General features: G+C 40.0%; 1 protein-coding gene across 1 annotated transcript in view; it reads right to left on the bottom strand.

Moving 5' to 3' along the window:
* Cr1l (complement C3b/C4b receptor 1 like) overlaps positions 1 to 19,218 on the bottom strand; it is a 51,502-nt gene that overhangs the window by 13,699 nt on the left and 18,585 nt on the right. Inside the window, exons 4-7 of the mRNA XM_051148384.1 lie at positions 13,874 to 13,959; positions 6,078 to 6,473; positions 3,369 to 3,471; positions 1,194 to 1,279 (exon numbers count right to left, since the gene is read on the bottom strand). Coding sequence (XP_051004341.1) covers positions 1,194 to 1,279; positions 3,369 to 3,471; positions 6,078 to 6,473; positions 13,874 to 13,959 — 671 coding nt within the window. The remainder of the gene's footprint in view (positions 1 to 1,193; positions 1,280 to 3,368; positions 3,472 to 6,077; positions 6,474 to 13,873; positions 13,960 to 19,218) is intronic.

A 19,218-nucleotide genomic window follows, 5' to 3' on the forward strand; every position in this document is an offset into this window, starting at 1 on the left:
CAGTGGAAAGGAAAGGAAAAGAGAGGGAAACTGAGCAACAACAACAAAATGGAGGTCAGCCACAGACAGACACACAGTCTCATGGAGAAAAGGGAAACTGCAGACAGAGTCTAAAATGTTAGGAAAGCCTGCTTAGGAAAAGACATAGAAGTAAGAAAAGAAAAAGCCAAGCTTTTCTAAGTAATTCAAATAAACACACAACTTATGAAGTACATGTCTATGGCCTGTAAGAGACTTAAATTTTATTGTTAAAAATAAAAAACACTGGTACTGGGGAAACAGCTCTGAGGTTATGAGCACTGGCTGGTCATTCAGAGGATCTGGGTTCAAACCAGAACTCTTATGGTGTCTTCCCATTTGTGACTCTAGTCCCAGCAGATCTGACAACCTCTTCTGGCCTCTATGTCAAAAGGTGTGCATATGGCACACTGACATACATGTGGGCAAAACACCCATACACATTAAACAAAAACACAAATGAATAAATAAATTTAAAAGATACTGTCCAATCTTTGGAAACTTTTAATAAAACAAGTAAGAGAAGTAATGATTTTTCATATGAGATTTTCTTTTTAATCCTATTTCTCAATATTTCAGCATATTTTGTATGCTTATGTTGAGACTTTAAGAATCTTACCTTGCCTATTCAGTTTGATGTGTTCACCTAATTTTCCCTTGTTCTCATATTCCTCTGCTCTATTACCTGGTATCTGATCTATTATCTGTACAGTATCTAATTGATTGGTTCTTGTTTGTCTGCCTAATTAACCAGAAATAATATGGAGACAAGAAAATTAGCTCATCTTGATCACTGTTGTAATTCCAGTGCAGATGAAAATCAGGCAGATAATCTAAGTGAATGTTTGCTCTATACATGTACATTATCAAATAAATAAGAATTGGAGATTGCATATTGATGGCAAAACAGAAAAACACAAGGAAACAAGAAAAAGGAGAGGCAAAGAAACTCATCCATATCTTTCCTAAGCTAGGAAAAACTACATAGAAAGAATCACACAAAACACAGAAGGCAGAACGGTGGAAGCCGATCAAAGAGGTTCAAAAGCAAAACTTTATCAAAGTAATCAACTTCTATCAATAATTCAGACTACAATATAGAAGAAATAGTAGAAGGAAGGGTATCGGATGAAGCACAGGAAGTCAGAGGGAGCGTCATCACTTTATATACTCACGTTCACACACAGGAACACTGCTATTCCAAGTGCTTTCTGTCCCAGTAAGAGTACAATGGCTAGCAGAATTGCCTTTTAATTGAAACCTAAGAAAGAAAATGGCAGTGGACTGTAACATATCTCAGCCAGGGTAATACTCAACTCCCAGGTCTAGCCAAAAAAGCATCTGAAGATTTTAAGGATATGAAACCAAGAGGTGGAAGAGGTGTGCAGATGCCAAGCCACCCAGCTACTACAGCTTCTAGCAGGCGAGCAAAACAGAACTGCAAGGTAAAGGGACTCGTCACACAACAGTCCCAGCTTAAACTGAGGAACGTAGTCAGAGCAGAGCTAGACCCTGGGCTCTGACTCAGAGACACTGATCACGCTCATGGGCATATCTGCAAACCCAGTCTGCCAAGGCAACACCTTGCAAATTCTAGCCCTGGGGAAGCAAAGTTAACTGGCAGGAAGGAGACTGTTCTGTGTCTCAGTATCCGTGACTGCTGCCTGGGAAGCTCACGTCAGCATACTGAGCTCCTGAGGACTAAGTTATGTTTCTTTGATGCAGAGAAGCAGGTGACTTAGACGTGTAGGTCTATGGCCTGTAAGAAGACTTGAACTGTACCAGGAGATTTTTGTTATTTGTTTCTTGTTTTGTTTGTTTGTCTGTTTTTCCTTTTAGACCACTGAGACCGGAAAGAAAACAGAAAGAGGATAAAGCCAACTTTTAGAAGATGTTATCCAAAATTCTCAAAGGATGTCAAACCCTTATGCCCTCTTAAACCTTATTTGATCCTGGTATTGGTGCCTACCAAAAATTCTGTGAAGCCCTGGAGAGCAGGCTCTTTGTTGTCCGTAATTGGTAGTTTCGTGGAGGCATGTCTGCCTCTATGAATTTTTATGACCTCACCTAAATATTAATATCAGCCACCATGACCCCATTTTAGAGGTCATAGCCAATTACTGATCATATGATATATAACAGCGTTTTAAGGATAAACATACAATTCACAGACCCAAAGAAGTAACAGGGAAGACCCAAGGGAAGATGCTTAAATCTCACTCAGAAGGGGAAATAGAACAGACAGTGGGTGTGGTTGGAGAGAGGAAACAAGGTAGGAAGGGGACACAGAGAGACGGGGATGGAGATCAGACCTGGGGAGAGCAGGCACAGCAGGAGAGAGGAGCTACAGGACCTGGAGACATAAGACAGAGTAGGCTTCTGGGACGGTATCAGGGTGACTCTAGCTGAGACTCCTAGTAGCAAGGGTTACGAGGACTGAAGAGGGCACCCTCTAACTAGACAGGACTCCTAGTGGTGGAAGGGAAACACTAACCCACCCTCAAAAACTTCGATCCAAAATTTGCCCTGCCTACAAAATGTGCAGGGATAAAGACAGAGAGGAGATTGAGGGAATGCCCCAACCAGTGTCTCCCCCAACCTGAGACCCGCCCCGACGGGAGAGAGCCAAGCCCTGACACTGTTAATGATGCTCTGCCATGCTTGCAGACCGGAGCCTAGCACAGCTGTCCTCTGAGAGCTACACCAGCAGGAGATCCAAACAGATGCGGAAACTCATAGCCAAACATCCTCTTACGGGAAAGCAAGGGGGAAGGCTATCTCCGACATGGACTCAGTTGCCTACTTTTTGATCACTTAACCCTAGTGGGGCTCCCTCACCAAGCCACAGGGGAAGAGGATGAGCTCAGTGCTAATATGATGCGATGAGCTGGGGTAGGTGGGTAAGGGACTCCCCTTTCCTGAAGAGTAGTGGAGGGAGCTATGATCGGGATATAAAGTGAATAAATAAATAATTTAAAAATGTTTCACTTTATTTTTTGTTTCTCTTATACATTCTATTATTGAGGGTTTACTTTTTCTGAAAACATTGCTAAATATATTTTATTTGTATAAACGCTGTGATACATAATTTTTCTCAAAATTACTAGTGTTATTTCTATTTAAAAATGTTTTTTTTTCTTTTAGTGCATTACCTATATACTTAAAATTAGTAGGTATGTTTGGTTTTTAATCTGTCATTTCATACATGCCTCAGTTTTTCCTTCATATCTCCTTTTATCAATCCTACCAGCCATCAGTCTTCTTATACACAATATCAGAAGCTGTGTCTTCCCATAGGACATGTTCAGACTTAGTTCTAAGTCCAGCCGATCAGGCCTGCTTGTACTTACCCTTTATTACAAACAAAGGACACTTTGGCCCCAAGTTGAAGATTTAGTGGAAACAGCACACGCCCATTAGGAAGCTGGTCCAGGAAAGCACCACAGGGTTTCACTGGAGAAAAAGAGCCAAACACAAATAGTAGCAGTGTGTGGAGAATAAAAACATGAGCCATATTTGTTAAGCCAGATGACAGCCTCAGGACTTGCACATGTCCCGGGGACACAGGACTCTGCAGTACAGAGAAACAGCTCTATGGGGCATGTGGCCTGGCTTACAGCCATAGAGAGCTTTCCACTTGGGAGAAAACTGGTCTTTTCTTGGGACTATACTCCTAGTATTGGATTTGGGGGCAGCTGACATACTGAGGAAGAAAAGAGCATTTCATGGCATGAAAATAGTTTTCCCTAATAGTAAATTGGATGACAGGTGCAAGAGGATCACAGGTATAGGTCTATATGTGAGGAAAAGAAAGAAGAATGAAAAACAGCCTTACTTATATATGAATATATGACTAAATAACCTTTCTACCAAAAATAACAATACAAAACACTGTGGCTACAACTGATGTTAACTTTATTATTTTCTGTCTAAGGTATACACTAAGATTACAACACTTACAATTTATTTTTCGTTTTGTTTTTTGTTTTTGTTTTTGTTTGTTTTGAGACAGGGTTTTTTAAAATGTGGCTTTGGCTGTTCTGGAACTAAGTTGTGAGCCACCACCACCTGGCTACACTTCCAATTTCTACTCACCCTACACAAAATTGCAAGATTAATGGTTTATTTTAGATTCCGAGACTACCTTTCTAGAAAGGTATCACCTAATTGTAGTTTCACATTTTAGTCAATAAGGGGAATCTAAATGTTCTACCATATTTCCCAACGGTCAACCACAATGGTGCTAGCAACAGTTTCTGTCCTAATTTCCTCTGACTCCTGCTTCACTGAGTGCCTGGCCCAGGTTACTAAGAGCTTCCTGTCTCTGCAGTACTACACAGGGTTACTAGGAGCTTCCTCTCTCTCTCTGCTGTACTACATAACTAGTGCTGTTCACTCACTGATTTCATTCCACTCAGAAGATAGATGAGGAAGCCACTGAGCAAAATCTTTCTAATAACCTATAGTTGTCATAACAAGAGTGCGTACTATGTATGCAGTGGTCTAATGTCCTGGGCCCAGCTTCTCTTTAAGCAATTGTTTTGAACTGAGAGAGTAAGGATGCATGTGAGTCTTAACACAGTTAAGTTGCAAAATGGGGAAAACACACACACACACACACACACACACACACACACACACACACACAAGCCGGCCATAGTGGTACACGCCTTTAATCCCAGCACTCGGGAGGAGGCATAGGCAGGTGGATCTCTGTGAGTTCCAGGCCAGCCTGGTCTACAAAATGAGTCTAGGACAGCCAACGTTACACAGAGAAACCCTGTCTTGAAAAACAAAACAAAAAAATTTTTTTTCAAATACTTTTGATGCTATAATACTTATTTTTGAGGGTTCACCTTTCAAGAACTTCCTTTGACTTATACATTGAGGTGTGATATTTAAAGAGCAGCTGACTAAACTTCTGTTGGTTCCCGGTCTCATGCTATGGGTATGCGTGCTATGGGTAGAGGCATGAAAACTATAATTTCTCTGTTCTGGGGAAGTGGTTCTCAACCTTCCTAACGCTGCGACCCTTTAATACAGTTACTCATGCGGTGGTGACCCCCCCCCCCCCCAGCTATAAAATGACTTACTTTGGTACTCCATAATTGTAATTTTGCTACTGTTACTGAATTGTGATGTAAACATTTTTGGAGATAAAGAGGTTTGCCAAAGGGGCTGCAACCTGCAGGTTAAGAAACAATGCTCTTGGGGCTGTGACTAAGCTCTGCCACCAGGAAGCATATATATGAAACTAACGGACATGAGACGTGACAGACAGACACCTTTACACATCCAGGAAGAGCCTCAGCTGAGGCACCCTCGATGACTCTGAAGTGAGCAGCATCCACTCAATGACCAACAAGGACTGGCTCTATCCTGGGAGCAGTGGCAGGGTCTGGCTGTGTCATCCACGACAGTGTCCACCAGAGCAGGGCCAGCTGTGTCAATCTACCCCTGCAGCGGCGGCAGCTCCCTGACATCAGCAACACTGCTGTCCCCTTTTCGTTCCTCCTGACAGTCTTACATCTTTATAGCTCGTTGTGTACAGGAAGCCTCTTCCTGGAGGAATCTGGCGGCTGGGCAGACTTGGATTCTAACCTTGCCTCTGCAAGTTAGTGTGTACATCATCTTGGAAAATTACCTAGCCTCTAAGACTCAATATGGAAGTAATAGTAACTACCACAGAGTTATACATTAAACATGTACACATTAAACATGACTGGCCATGGGCCGCTCGTTACATATTAGTAATTATCATGTATATGAATAACTGATGGGGGCTGGAGACAGCAATACACAGAAAAGAGCTTCTGTATAGGATAACCCCAGGGTGTATCACATTCCTTGTTCACATTTAGCTCTGCTTCTCAATTTGAGTGGATGTGCTTAAAAGGTTGCATGAACACTCACACAAATATACATTCTTTCTTGATTTCATATTCCCTCCCAAGAAAATGTATTCCTTCAGCCTGTTCGCCTTTTTCCAGAACCAACCCTTATGTCTGATCCTCCAGCACCCCATGGCATTGCAGACTTCCCCAGCCCTGGTCACTTACCCTTGAAGCAGGTTGGTAACGCTGGCTCCCATTTGTTTAGAGAGCGACACTCCACTGTCTTGGCTCCTTCTCTGCTAAAGCCAGGCTGACACGTGAATTCCACAGTATCCCTTAAGGAAAACAAGTTTCTGTTTTCAGGCACCATGACTGCATTTTCGACATGGGGAGGTGTACATTTGTTGACTTCGATGCACTGAGGAGGAGGGCCACTCCAGACTCCGACTTGACCATCACTGCTGGTGCAGTGTATGGAGGGCTCACCCACCAGGTTGAAGGCCATCTTCTTTTTTGCATCAGAGTTGCAGCGATAGGTAACCACCATTCCATAACGAAAATTGTCTCCGGACATGACAGGGAATCCATTGGGAATGCTTGGGGGCTGCTCACAAGGAATCACTGGGAAGAGCAAGCAGATTAAATTTTATTTAAATAATGATGGCGGGGTCTAATGAGTCACTGGGCTGAAGATATTCATACTCATTGTTTACTTTTAATATTTCTTGACTTGTAGGTCAGTTTTAAAATGTTGCCATTTAGGTGTACATAATAACATGTGCTTATTTCCTACAAACATATACAGTTATAAATATAATTGACCTTTTCATTTGAGCTAGCTCTTTGGTCATAGTAGAGAGTTTATACTGGCTTCCATATTTTTCTTCTTGCCCATTAATTTCAGTTTTTGTTACTAACTGAAATGAAGTTTTAAAAAACATTCACTAAGAAAAAAATAAGGGACAAATGAAACACAAATGGAGAGGACTTCAAAATAAATTTGGATATGTCTGCAAATATGAGAAAATTGGTGAAATTGTAGATTATTACTTATTAAGCATTTTGAAAATCTAATGGATAAGTGAAAATATAGACCATTAATATTCATGCAACATATGTGAGAAGCTGAATTTGACATAAAATTTTTAGGAATATCAAAATAAGTTGTCTTAGAAAATAATCCTGTCTGAAAAATAACTTTCAAGTAAAACAACTCCAAATATAATTTCAAATACTTTGAGACGTGAAAAAGACAGAAACCTCAAGTTTATTATAGGACAGTTTTTATGAACTGGTTCCCAAAAACCTGTAAGTACACTTAAAATGAAGAAAGTGTTTGGCACTAGACTACTGTTCTGTGAGAAGAGAGAGTCGCACCAGTAGTGGGAACCAAAAGTCTATAGAACTTGTGGTGGTCTTACTGAACCCAGGGCCTCCGAACTCGTGATTCTTGATAAAGAACTGTACTCTTGGAGTCAGGGCTGACTGACCCCTACCACCTCAAAGGCTGTAAATCTCCAAGTACTGTCATGGCCAAGAAAAATTAAAATTCCTGAGAATAAGTCAAATAGTGCCATGTGGTCAGTGTCCTAGAGCCTTGTAGAAAGAATAAAACTGTTCTGTTCCCTCAAGAGTGTGGGCTATTGCTGTGTTTTAACTAGGGGTAATGTTTCCACAGCAACAAGGTATTGAAGGCTTGGGCTCCAGGGTGGCGTGACTGCAGCAGAACTTTTAAGAAGTTTGGCCTCCTGGGAAATCCTTAGGTCTTTGAGGATGTGCTCTTGAGGAGATGTGTGACCTTCACTCTTCTCTCTGCTTGAGCTCATTAGCTTCTGACATGAGTAATTTGTTCTTCCACATGTCCTGCCATGAGGCGCTGCCTTGGTAGAGATCCTGAGCAATAGGACTACACAGTTAGGAACTGGACCTTCAAAGCTGTGTGCTGAAATAAATATTTTTATCATAGAAGCTATTATCTTAATTATAGTGATAAGAACTGACTTCATTACTTTTGTCTGTCTTCTTTATAGTGAGTCACTTGTTCACCTATTTATATAAGCGTGTTAGTCAAAGAGAGTCTGTCTAACCTAGCTTATCTCCCTTTTAGAGAGAGAAATCATTGCCCCAAACCTTCAATCATGTCTTCTCTGTAACTCAGTCTAATCTGCTGTTAAACAGGCCCGGTAGTCTAGCTTTGGTTACTACTCCCAAGAATACCAACTAAAGAGATGGTAAAAAGTAGAAGGCAGTTACTGAAAGTGAAAGCACAGGGAAATGGAACAGAAAAAGGGGCCCATTGACCCCAAAGTCTGCCTCCTGGGTACTGACAGGAGCTTCAGGTTTAAGGAGAGAACAACTGGGACAAACAGCAAGAGTTATTTACAACCAAGCAGTCCTGGTCCTACCAGCTGTGCTATAGTCATTGATCAGGGTCCACGCCCTGGTTCTGTAAGATGGTCTGAAGAAGTCTTTACTGTTTGAGAGAGCAAGGTGGTTCTCTGGAGATTACTCCTGCATCAAGGACGGTCTCAGTCTCTTGGCTAACTGCAATATGTAGGTAAGGGGGTGGGGAAGAAGGAGTCTGTCCCTCACAATTTTACAGATTTAGAGCCTAATAAACAATTTATCTTGGGCTATCTTTAGCCCTCCAAATAGCTATTCCTTGCTCACTTCTGTGTTAGACCTACTACTATCCCATGGCTAACAGATAAAACATTTTTTGGGATATATCAACTTAATATAACCCTGGTTTCTACTAATCAAAGGGCTAAGAATGTAAGAATATAGCACCTGAGGACTATGGAAGAAGTTTCGCTGCTTTGCTTCAAGCCCACCCACTTAACGTTTCCGATGCATTTTAAAAGTCCCTACATTTATGACTTTCCTTGTTCTGTTAATGTAGAAACTTTGTGAGAGAAATTTCCCGAAAAGAAGTTGTATATGCAGAGCCTGGTGGAGTGATTATTATTCCAGTACTGGGATATTGCAAGTCCAGAGGTTAGTTACCTACATTGGGATAGTTCTAGCCCTCCAGCAAAACATTCCTTCCCCACCTCCGTGTCAGAACTAACATCTTGTGATTAATAGATAGAAACCTTTGGAAATCTATTAACTTAGTGGACCACTAGCTTCCACCAACCTGAAAGCTAATAATGTCATCAGATATCACCTATAGGAAAGCTTTTCCCATCTCATTTTAACTGCCTCTCTGATGTACCCAACAATTTAAATTTGCCTTGATTTATGACTTCTTTGTTCTGTAAAAGTATGAAACTGCTTTCACATTGGAAGAAGGAATTTGAGGTAATCGAGATCTTTTACTGGGCCATAGTCAAAATAGCTCCAGAATAAACTATCTGTTAGTCCCTTCAAGACAAGAGCTGTAGTTTTTGCACTGACAAATGTTGCCATGGATCATGGAATTTGGGGTAACCTAAATCTGTGTCCCCCAGTCACGGCCATTCATGTTTGGCTCCAGAATATTATGTATTGTATTGACAGGAGCATGGCTTCTACACCAATGAACAAGTGATCTCCAGTAATCTGTCTCACAGGCTTACGGTTTGTTTGGTTAATGAGCAGTGGTGGCAGCAGGACCTGTGGTATAGACGTATACGCAGGTGGCGTTACATAAAAAGAACAGAGACATAAAAGTGTACACACCACTGAAGAGTAACTGAGAACGTTCTAAGCCTGAAGAAAGATACCACAGAACTGTAAATTCAAAAAGCCATATAAACTTAACAACAGAATCCAATTAATTCTTCATCTAGAGAATAGCAGCCATGAAACAGAGACAACAACCAAGAGAATCACATGGGAAAAAAAAAAATGTTTCAACAATGAAGTTCCTGACTTACAAGACTTAAAAAAAAAGAAAAAAAGAAAAAAAGCCAACAGAGTTTTTAGGCTGGAGAACAATAGTTTATATTCATATAGAGTTGTTAGTGACACAGTAAGGAGGGGTCTCATCTGACAGAGCTGTGTGTGGGGGTATGCTTTAATTTACAGTTTTAATGATTAGATCAGAAACAAGAAAAAGTGATTTTATTTTCTGCATGTCCCGAGGATACATGAAGCCAACAGAGATCAGTCGGTGTGAAGGCCAGAGAGTGACTTAGGAGAGAAATCCCTATTGGAATCCCAGTGTTAGTCGGGTGCCTTTGCAATAGTTAGTGGGCTCAGTGAAAGCAGGCATGAATCCTAAAAAGACATGTATATGAGTGAAACTGCTGTTAGGATCAACATCTTTTAGCCGGGTGTGGTGGCCCCGCCTTTAATCCCAGCACTCGGGAGGCAGAGGTAGGCGGATCGCTGTGAGTTCGAGGCCAGCCTGGTCTACAAAGTGAGTCCAGGATGGCCAAGGCCACACAGAGAAACCTTGTCTCGAAAAAAAAAAAAAAAAAAAAAGGTCAACATCTTTTATCTAGCCAATAGGAGCATGGCCACCAGGGGGTACTCGTAGGAGTTAGATTTCCAGAACAACCACAATGAAGAAGAAATTGGAGGAAGGAGAACAAGAATTCCCTTCAAGAGTGACTACTTTCTACTTCTACTATAAGAAAACTATAAAGTAAGTTCCAGGATTTTTTTTGTTTAAACCCTCAGTGGAATAGAATAGTAAAGGACAGCATAAGAGTCCATCACACTTTTTACAGAGATGTATAATTTAAAACTTATGAATTATTTATTTTTGGAATTGTACATCTACAATTTATGGACGAGTTGATTGTGAGTAACATAAACCACAAAAAGTGAAAGTGTGGCCAACTAGGGCTGCTATATTCAAAACACATGTTAAGGCAGCATAATTCACTGCAGGGTGAATATCAGCAATAAAAATTTAGGTAGAATTCTTACTCTAGCGTTTGCTCATATATAGAAATGCAACAAGTCAAGAATCACCAAATAAGTCCTGAAGAAGTTCAGTGCTAGAAGATACATGCCACTAGGGACTAAGTCTTGCTGCTACAGTCATTAAAACAGTGTAGCAAATAAACCAAGAAAATGGAGCCTGCTTGGAAGGAGAGTAACACATAAGTTCACTTAACTTGATGTATGGGATTGCTGCATTGTAGATGCAAACAGTAAATAATTAAATGATTATTTTTTTGTGGATTCTTGAACTCATGGCCTTTTTATGTAATGTGCAAATGCTTCAATCTTGAGCTATAGCCTCAGCCCCAAGAATGGCTTTTTTACAATATTAAATGGATCAATTGCCCGTCAACCAGAAAAGTAAGCAAAAGCAAGAAGCCTTTCCATTATGACACAAGACACATAAAAATAAACCCAGGGAGCTGGAGAGATGGCTTAACTGTTAAAACCATTGGTTGCTCTTCCAAAAGACTAGCCTTCCAATCCTAGACCCATATAGTAGCTCACACTGTTTGTAACTGCAGTTCCAGGGAATCTGGTGCCCTCTTCTGGATTCCATAGGCATTACAGGCAACTGATGCATAGACATACATGCAGGCAAAACACCCATACACAATAAAAGAGAAAACAAACAAACAAAAAGTTTAACTTTATAGTATAAGACGAGGGAAAGTCATCATAACACACAGGTTTTCTTGAACAACAAAAAAAAAATATCAGTAGCTCTAAGGAGAAAATTAGTTAACACTATTAAAATGTAGAACTTCTATCTTCAAAAAGAAACAAAATGACAGGCCACAGAATAAAAGAAAACATACTTATTATATTTGTTAGAAAATATGGTAATATGTAAAAAATAATTTCTATAAAATAAAAAGTAAATAAACTAGTAGATAATGTACACAAGGTTTGAACGTCCACTTCGTAAACATGAAGAACTAGCATCAGAAGCCTGGAAACACAAACCATTTTAGGCATGTTGATAGGTTAATATTTGCTATGGAAAACAGCAGTTAGAGCAATTTCACCACAGAGATCATCACCCAAGTAATGACAGTGTTATATGACTTATGTAGAGATGAGATCTAGAGCCAGTGAATAAAAGTCTTTCCTGAATCACTGCGAGGCCAAATCGGAGAAACCGATCTCCTCCAGGACATATACTACCATCCAATATGCCAAAACCTCCTCTAGCTTTCCCCCAGGGACTTAAAGCTATTTGGTGAGCTTAAGCTATAGGAAGTTTACATAATTAGACAGATAAGAAATATAGACCCAGCTACAGTTAGCTATACTGCTTTTAAATATGAGATCTTACCACACATGCGGCCTGCCACTTGATTTTTTTGTTAACATAAAATGTGTTTCTTTAAAGGCCCTTAAAGTGTTTCTCTATGCTATTGTGAGGCAGATAGCTAGACACTAATAGGATTAGGAAAGTATGGCTGATTTCTCTCTCACAATCCACAGCTTATAAAGCCCAGGCCTGGAGCTGCAGAGCTCTACCTTCTGGTCAGAGGGATGAGATCTCAGTCTAGTCCTGGGAAGAACCTGTTATCTTGAACTGCTCAGAGAGACATTAATCGGTAACTATTTAAACCTGGCTCCAGAAGCCATATACATTATAAGACTAGTGGACTTTCTGATAAAGAGCAAAGCCATACCATTATCTTTGACTATATAAGAGTCAAAGCAAATAGGCCTGTCAATCACCTGGACAGGACAGTCTTTAAAGCTTCTTCTGCAGCCTCTTTCTTAGAAATAATATAAAGTCGGTCTGACACAGAGACGACCACAATGGCCTCCTTGGCCTCTGCCCGCGGTGATCCCTGGAGAATGTGCTGCCTTCTCTTCTACAGGGTCCCCCGTCTTCTGTTTCACTGGAAGTCTTTCAACCAGTACCACAGGGATCAGGAAGCCACGGAGTTCAGAGCAAAATCCTGACAACATTTTCTTTTTATGACTCAATAACGTTCCTGTATATGTCTTAAATTATGCATAGTGATTTTATGTTCCTTGGAATAATTTAAAGTTAATTTTAGGATGTTTTCTTTCAATATAATACATAATATATATTGAATAATATTATATTCATAATGTAAAACATGTAGTATGTCTAGGCCACTTTAACATTTTTCACTACTGAAAAAAATATGGTAATTAAAAGTTCACATTTAATTCCTTTAAAAATTCTGTATTATCTACAAAATACAAATTCTAAAATATGGATCAAAATAAATCTCCGCTTTTAGCCTTATGGTGTCTTTCAGGAAGTTGTGTTGTGTCTTCCACATATGAAAGCGTGTGCTCTTCCACAGCCTCACTAACCCTGAAGAATAGTGAGAAAGATTTTACTGCTTTGTCAATGGGATGATAATTATATTAGACATTGAAAAAAAAAACCCAATGTAATTTACAGTGAACTGAGGTAAAAAATAAGACTTAAAGGCTCCTATGCATTCGTATTTTCTATATTTATGAAAGGAACATTCCAGAACAAAGAAGAACTTAGGGGAAGTTGCCAAGAACAACCCATTCAAAAGCACCGCAGCTGCCTTCTACCCTATGGTCACTATTGCTGGGATGAAAACCATGTCCAAAAGCAACTCGGGGAGAAAAGAGTTTGTTTGGCTTACAGATCCTGAAGGCCGTACACCAAGAGAAATGGAAGCAGGAACCTTCAGGCAGCAGCTGATGCAGAGGCCATGAAGCGGCACTGCCACTGGCTGCTTCTCACGGCTTGCTCAGCCTGCCTTCTTACAGGACCCAGGCCACCAGCCCAGGACCACCGGGGCCCACAACAGGCCGGGCCCGCCCACACAGATCACTAATTAAGAAAATGCCTTGCAGGCTTACCCACAGCCAGATCATGTGGAGGCGTTTTCTCAATTGAGGGTCCTTACTCTCAGACGACTCTAGCTTGGGTCAAGTCGGGATAAAACGAGCCAGAACCTTCATTTACTTGAAGAACAACAGATTATATAAAAGGAATTTTAACAGAGATTGTAAAAATCCCTTATAGGGCTACAGGTTTATATCTGTAGTAGATCACATAAGGCCCTGGGTTCAATCTCAGTCCTGAAAAAATATATATAACTCAAGAGAAAATTAAATACTCAAGTAATAGAAAATTTTCAACTTACACTCACAAGTAGGTGTCTCACTATCCCAAGCGACAGAGTCATCAAAGACAGTGCATTCAGCAGAGGACTGACCAATGAGGCGGTATCTGCACACAGAATACATGTGAAACAATACATAAGTAATTGTCTGCTTTGATTGCTGCTTCCCAGATACTCTATGTTAGAAACTTTGAGATGCTTATTTCCTTCTCAAGATCATGACTTCCCAAATCTTACATCCTTTTTTGGACTTTTTGATTTTCTTCTTCCTGTCTTTCCAACTAAATAAGATTTCCCTTTTCATTATTATGTCATATAATATATGGTAAATTATAGTTGTTTCCTATAAATCTTATGGCAAAGGAAACATGATGTTTATTTGTGTATTTTATACATTATGAATTCACATAAACTTTGTGAGCATTAATGTGAATGTCTAGATAAGGAAATATTTTATCAGCAAGACTCATTAACCAAGAGCAAAGGAACTCAAGTCTGACCAAAAAGGTAAACAAAGATTCCACATTTAAAACAACAACACTCAATTAACATGCTGCAAATTGTCTTGTGTGCCATTAAAGAAAAAAAACCAATTCATGACACTTTTCAATGTAACTGAATTCATACCTATTTTGACAGATTTATATATAAGTATTTCATTTTAGAAGTACAATAAATGGTGGTGTGTTTTAAATTTAAATTTCGCCTGCTCCTTTCCCTATGAGAAAATAGATATTTTGGGTTTTTTGAGGTGGGTGGGGGCAGGACTTCTCTGCATAGCCCTGGCTGTCCTGGAATGTGTTCTATATTCCAGGCTGGCCTCAAACTCAGATTCACGTGCCTCTGCGTCCCAAGTGCTAGGATTAAAGTCGAGCGCCACCACTGCCTGGCAGTAAGAAGACTTTTACAAAATTTTATATGTGTAGGCTTGTATACTTCCCAGCCCTGCAAGATCTAGAGCAGACACGGACACCGGTCCTGTCACTCTGACACACACTTTGCTTCTTTCCACTCCTGATTTTCCTACCACTCTTATGCCCAGTGATCATATCTATAATTATATAATCTTTACAGAGTTATACAAAGTGTCATATAGAATGTAGCCATACATGGCTAGCTTTCTTCTCAGCATAACTCCTGGAGACTTATCAAGCAACCCTGCTATAGAGCCCACAGCGTGGACACATCATCGTCCATTTAACTGTTTACCTACTGATGGACATTTTAGTTCCTTGAAGTTAATTGTCTAATATGAATAAAGCAGCTATGAATATTTTGAAGTTATTTGGTATAAATATAAATGTTCATTTCTCTTTGCATTTCTGTATTGTATGTTGCACTAGTTACTTTCCTATAGCAGTGACCAAGTATCTGAAAAAGGCAATCCAAGGAGAAGCAGCTGACTCTGGCTGAGGTTTGAGAGGGTTTCGACCCTCTTCGCAGGAAGGACATGGTGGGGTTTATGACATTGTGGGCTCTTGTGCCTAAACCTCCTCACATCTCAATGGACCCAGGAAACAGACAGCAGAGACACTGTGCTCAGCTAGCTTTCTCTTTCTTCTCCTTTTCATATAAAATGTTAATATATTTACTTATCGTGTATGTGTGTCACTTGTTTTTTTTGGTGAAGTCTATCACCTTCTTTTTGTAGATTCTGACTTTGCTTGAAATGAGCAATTAATTGAGTGGTCTCAAATCATATATTTGTATTTTTATTCAGTTTTAGTGAGGTTTCATTTATTACATAGTTCTTGGACTATATAAATTTTACATTGCTGTGTAATTAAATTAAGGATCCAATTATTCTGATTAAACATTGCTTAATATTTTGAAATCTCTTTTTAAATTAAATTTAGGTCTATTTCTGGGCTTTGTATTACATTTAAGCTTTGGAGGTTTTTGTTCTTATTTACATATTAAAATCTGTAAAATGTGTATGAGTGTTTTGCCTGCATATATTTGTACTGAATGCATGCCTTGTCTATGGATGCCAGAAAGTGTGTTCAATTTCCTGAAACTAAAGTTACATAGAATAGATAGTATGTTACAAAACACAAAATAAGAAGCCAACAGTTAATTTCCAAGTGATAATTATACCAATTATGTAAATCCTTTAATTATAAATATTGTTTTAAAAATCGATCTGTAAGTTGTTTAGAAGAGATTCACATAAAACATACTGATATAACAAGGTAAAAGGTACAAACAGATAAGTGTGTAGCATTCAAATAATAAAATAAAAATTTACTTTTAAAAGTATATAACAGATTCTAGTCAACATCTAAAATGGATTTTAAGTAAAAAATAATTACTGAAGATAAACAGGAACCAACATAATGACAATGGTGAAAATTTCTTTGTTCTCCTCATCTTAGAGAAAGGGCTTTCTGCCTTTCACCACTGAGTTTTTTAGAGAACTTTTCCACCCATGAAAAATCTGAAATTTTTCCAACTGTCTTTTTCCTTCTAGCAAAATGATTATGTTTTTATACCTCATTTTGTTAGTGTGATATATCACATTTTATTTGCACATGTCAAGTCAAGCTCGCAACCCAGGAATAAATCCCATTCTCTCGTATTCTGTGTGAAAGTGTGTTATATGAGTGCATGAGGAGTTCAGAGTAAGATGGCAGGCATCTTTCTCTGTCACTCTCAGTCCATTGCCTTAAGACAAAATCTCTCACTGAACGGAAAACTCCCTCTTTTGGCTAAGCTGACTGGCCAGCAGGTTCTTAGGATGTGTCTGTCTCCCGTCCCCCCAGTGCTGGGATCACAAGCACATGAAGCCATGGCTGGCTTTTTACATGGATGCTGAAGACTCATCTCTCTAACCCCTGTGCACGCACGGGAGAACTCTGTCTGCTAGTAAATGGTAGAGAAATTTTATATCATGTTTATCAAGGAGATTGGCCTACAAATTTCTTATGTTGTCATGTCTGGTTGTGGTATTAGCATAATACTGGCCTCATAGCATAGGCTAGAATTCAGTGGTGAAGCCATTGAGTCCTAAGGTTTTCTTGGTTGGGAGGTGGCAGTAAAGTAAGCAGAATCTAAGAGTTCACCCTCTGCCTCTTCAGCTACATTCAACTGTACAGCTCTGCTCTCAGATAGGCCCCTGCGGCCTTCAGCTTCCTTCTCACAGCTTGCTTCACCGTCTCTTCTTACCAGTGCAAGGCCTTCTGCACCTCTTACGGTTCCCTAGCTTTGGTTTCTCTGAAATTCCTCTTTAACTCCTTGTGTTCTCTCTCTCTCTCTCTCTCTCTCTCTCTCTCTCTCTCTCTCTCTCTCTCTCTCTCACACACACACACACACACACACACACACACACACACACACGCACACACACACACACGCACACACGGGCAGAGAGGATGTATAACTTGAAAGTTAATATTAGTAACTAAGATGGTTATTTTTAAAAACTCTATAATCACCTCATCTAGGGATACAAAGAAAAGCAGAATTATCCAGTGAGTTATTGCATTGAAACCCTGACATACATCTAGTGAAATTATTGTTATTCAATAAATTCTGATATTATGAAGAGACAAACACATTAATCTCTTTCTGATACAGTGCACTCACATCACAGCAGTGGTCTAATGTTTTACATGTCTTCATGTTTTACACAATGTTCTATATACATTTGAGAAGAATGTATATTCTTCTGTTATTTTATTTTTTGGTTTTTCAAGACAGGGTTTCTCTGGGTAGCCTTGGCTGTCCTGGACTCACTTTGTAGAACAGGCTGGCCTCGAACTCACAGAGTTCCACCTGCCTCTGCCTCCCGAGAGCTGGGATTAAAGGCGTGAGCCACCACGCCTGGCATTCTGTTATTTCATGGGCTGCTCTGCCCCTCTTTTATTGGGTTTGCTTGATGAATGGTCTATCTATTGCTGAAAACAAAGTATTGAAGTCCTTTACTATTCCAGTATTGCTGTCAATTTCATCCATCCATTCTGTTAACACGTGCTTTGCATATTCATATGTATTTATAATGCCACCTTGTTTTACTCATTTGACCATTTTACCACCATAAGGCTGTAGTAGAGCTAGTTCCTCTGAACATGAGCATCACTGACACGAAGCATAATGGATGCTGTAACCTACAGGATACCTTGGCCTGCAGAAATAAACAGAAAATACAATTCATAGCCAGGCCTGTGGTGATGGTGATGAGGGGGTCAGCATGGTCTTATGGAACGAAAAGAAGGGTCAAAAGACCCTTCCCTGAGACTCCGGATGCCGCCCCCTCCTGCCTCAACTACACAGAGCCATGAGGGCTACTAGGATTTATAGGAGGCAGCAGCTTGATTGGGAGTTAGAATACTTCAATAGTGTAGTTTTTCATGAGTTATCTGTGTTGAAGTTGGAACTTTTTGGTCATGAAGTTGCCATTAAGACAACCATTCTCCTGAAAGTTATTCTAAAAAATTCAATGATTCATCAAACTAAACTTGTATAGGATCTTTTCTTTGATCTGCCATTGCCCTCCTTACCTATGTGACTAGCTGTTTCTTTACTTTATCCCAGAAAAAGTTATACATCTGTGATACTGTCTATTGTGACAGTTTTTCACTTAGTTTGTCTGATAATGATCACCCTGCCTTATATTCTACTCGCTGTTTTCATGGGATACCTTTTCCCTTCATTTGCTTTCATACGTGTCTTTAAACCTGTATCTTAAGTTTTCTGTAAGTTGGTCCATATTGTTTTACCTATTCAGCAACTTTATAATTTTTATTAAGCGTATATAACTAGTTTACTTTTAAAAGCAAACTCCAGTTGGGTAAGGGATAGCCCTGATTCTGTTTCCTGACTTGTGGAGAGCTGCGAAGTGCCGCGCCCTAACATGGCGCTGGTTTCCGCCTTCCGCCATCCCGACGGCGAGCGCTCTCTGGGATAAATAAGACCTTATTTGGCAAGAGGCTGTGCAGGGGTAACTGGCAATCTGAGGACAAGCAGTTCTGCTCTGATGCTGACCAATGAGGAACTATTATGTGGCATGAGCTGACTGGTCCTGGACCAATACTTAAGCTTGACTCTTTCCATCTTCGGGGCCATTCTGCTTAGCAAAATCCTGAGTAAAGATCTAGAGAAGAAGTCTGGTTGTTGGTGTCTTATTTCCGCTGGACGGTGCGATGCCGACAAGTGGTGGCCCGTACGGGGAAGTTAAAGTTCCCGTTGCGCCAGATTTCAGAACTCCGGATCTACAGGGCAATCGATCGGTAAGTGTCCGGGATTATCGGACCCAAAAGGTTAGGTTCTCAGGTAGAGACAGATTACAGTCCGCGGTAAAGCGGGGGATGGCTGACGACCCTGTAGTAATGGGGAATTCGTCATCATGTCCAATCAAAGCAGCCCTA

The sequence above is a fragment of the Acomys russatus genome, chromosome 6 (assembly GCF_903995435.1).
Source record: "Acomys russatus chromosome 6, mAcoRus1.1, whole genome shotgun sequence".
In the NCBI taxonomy this organism is placed as follows: Eukaryota; Metazoa; Chordata; class Mammalia; order Rodentia; family Muridae; genus Acomys; species Acomys russatus.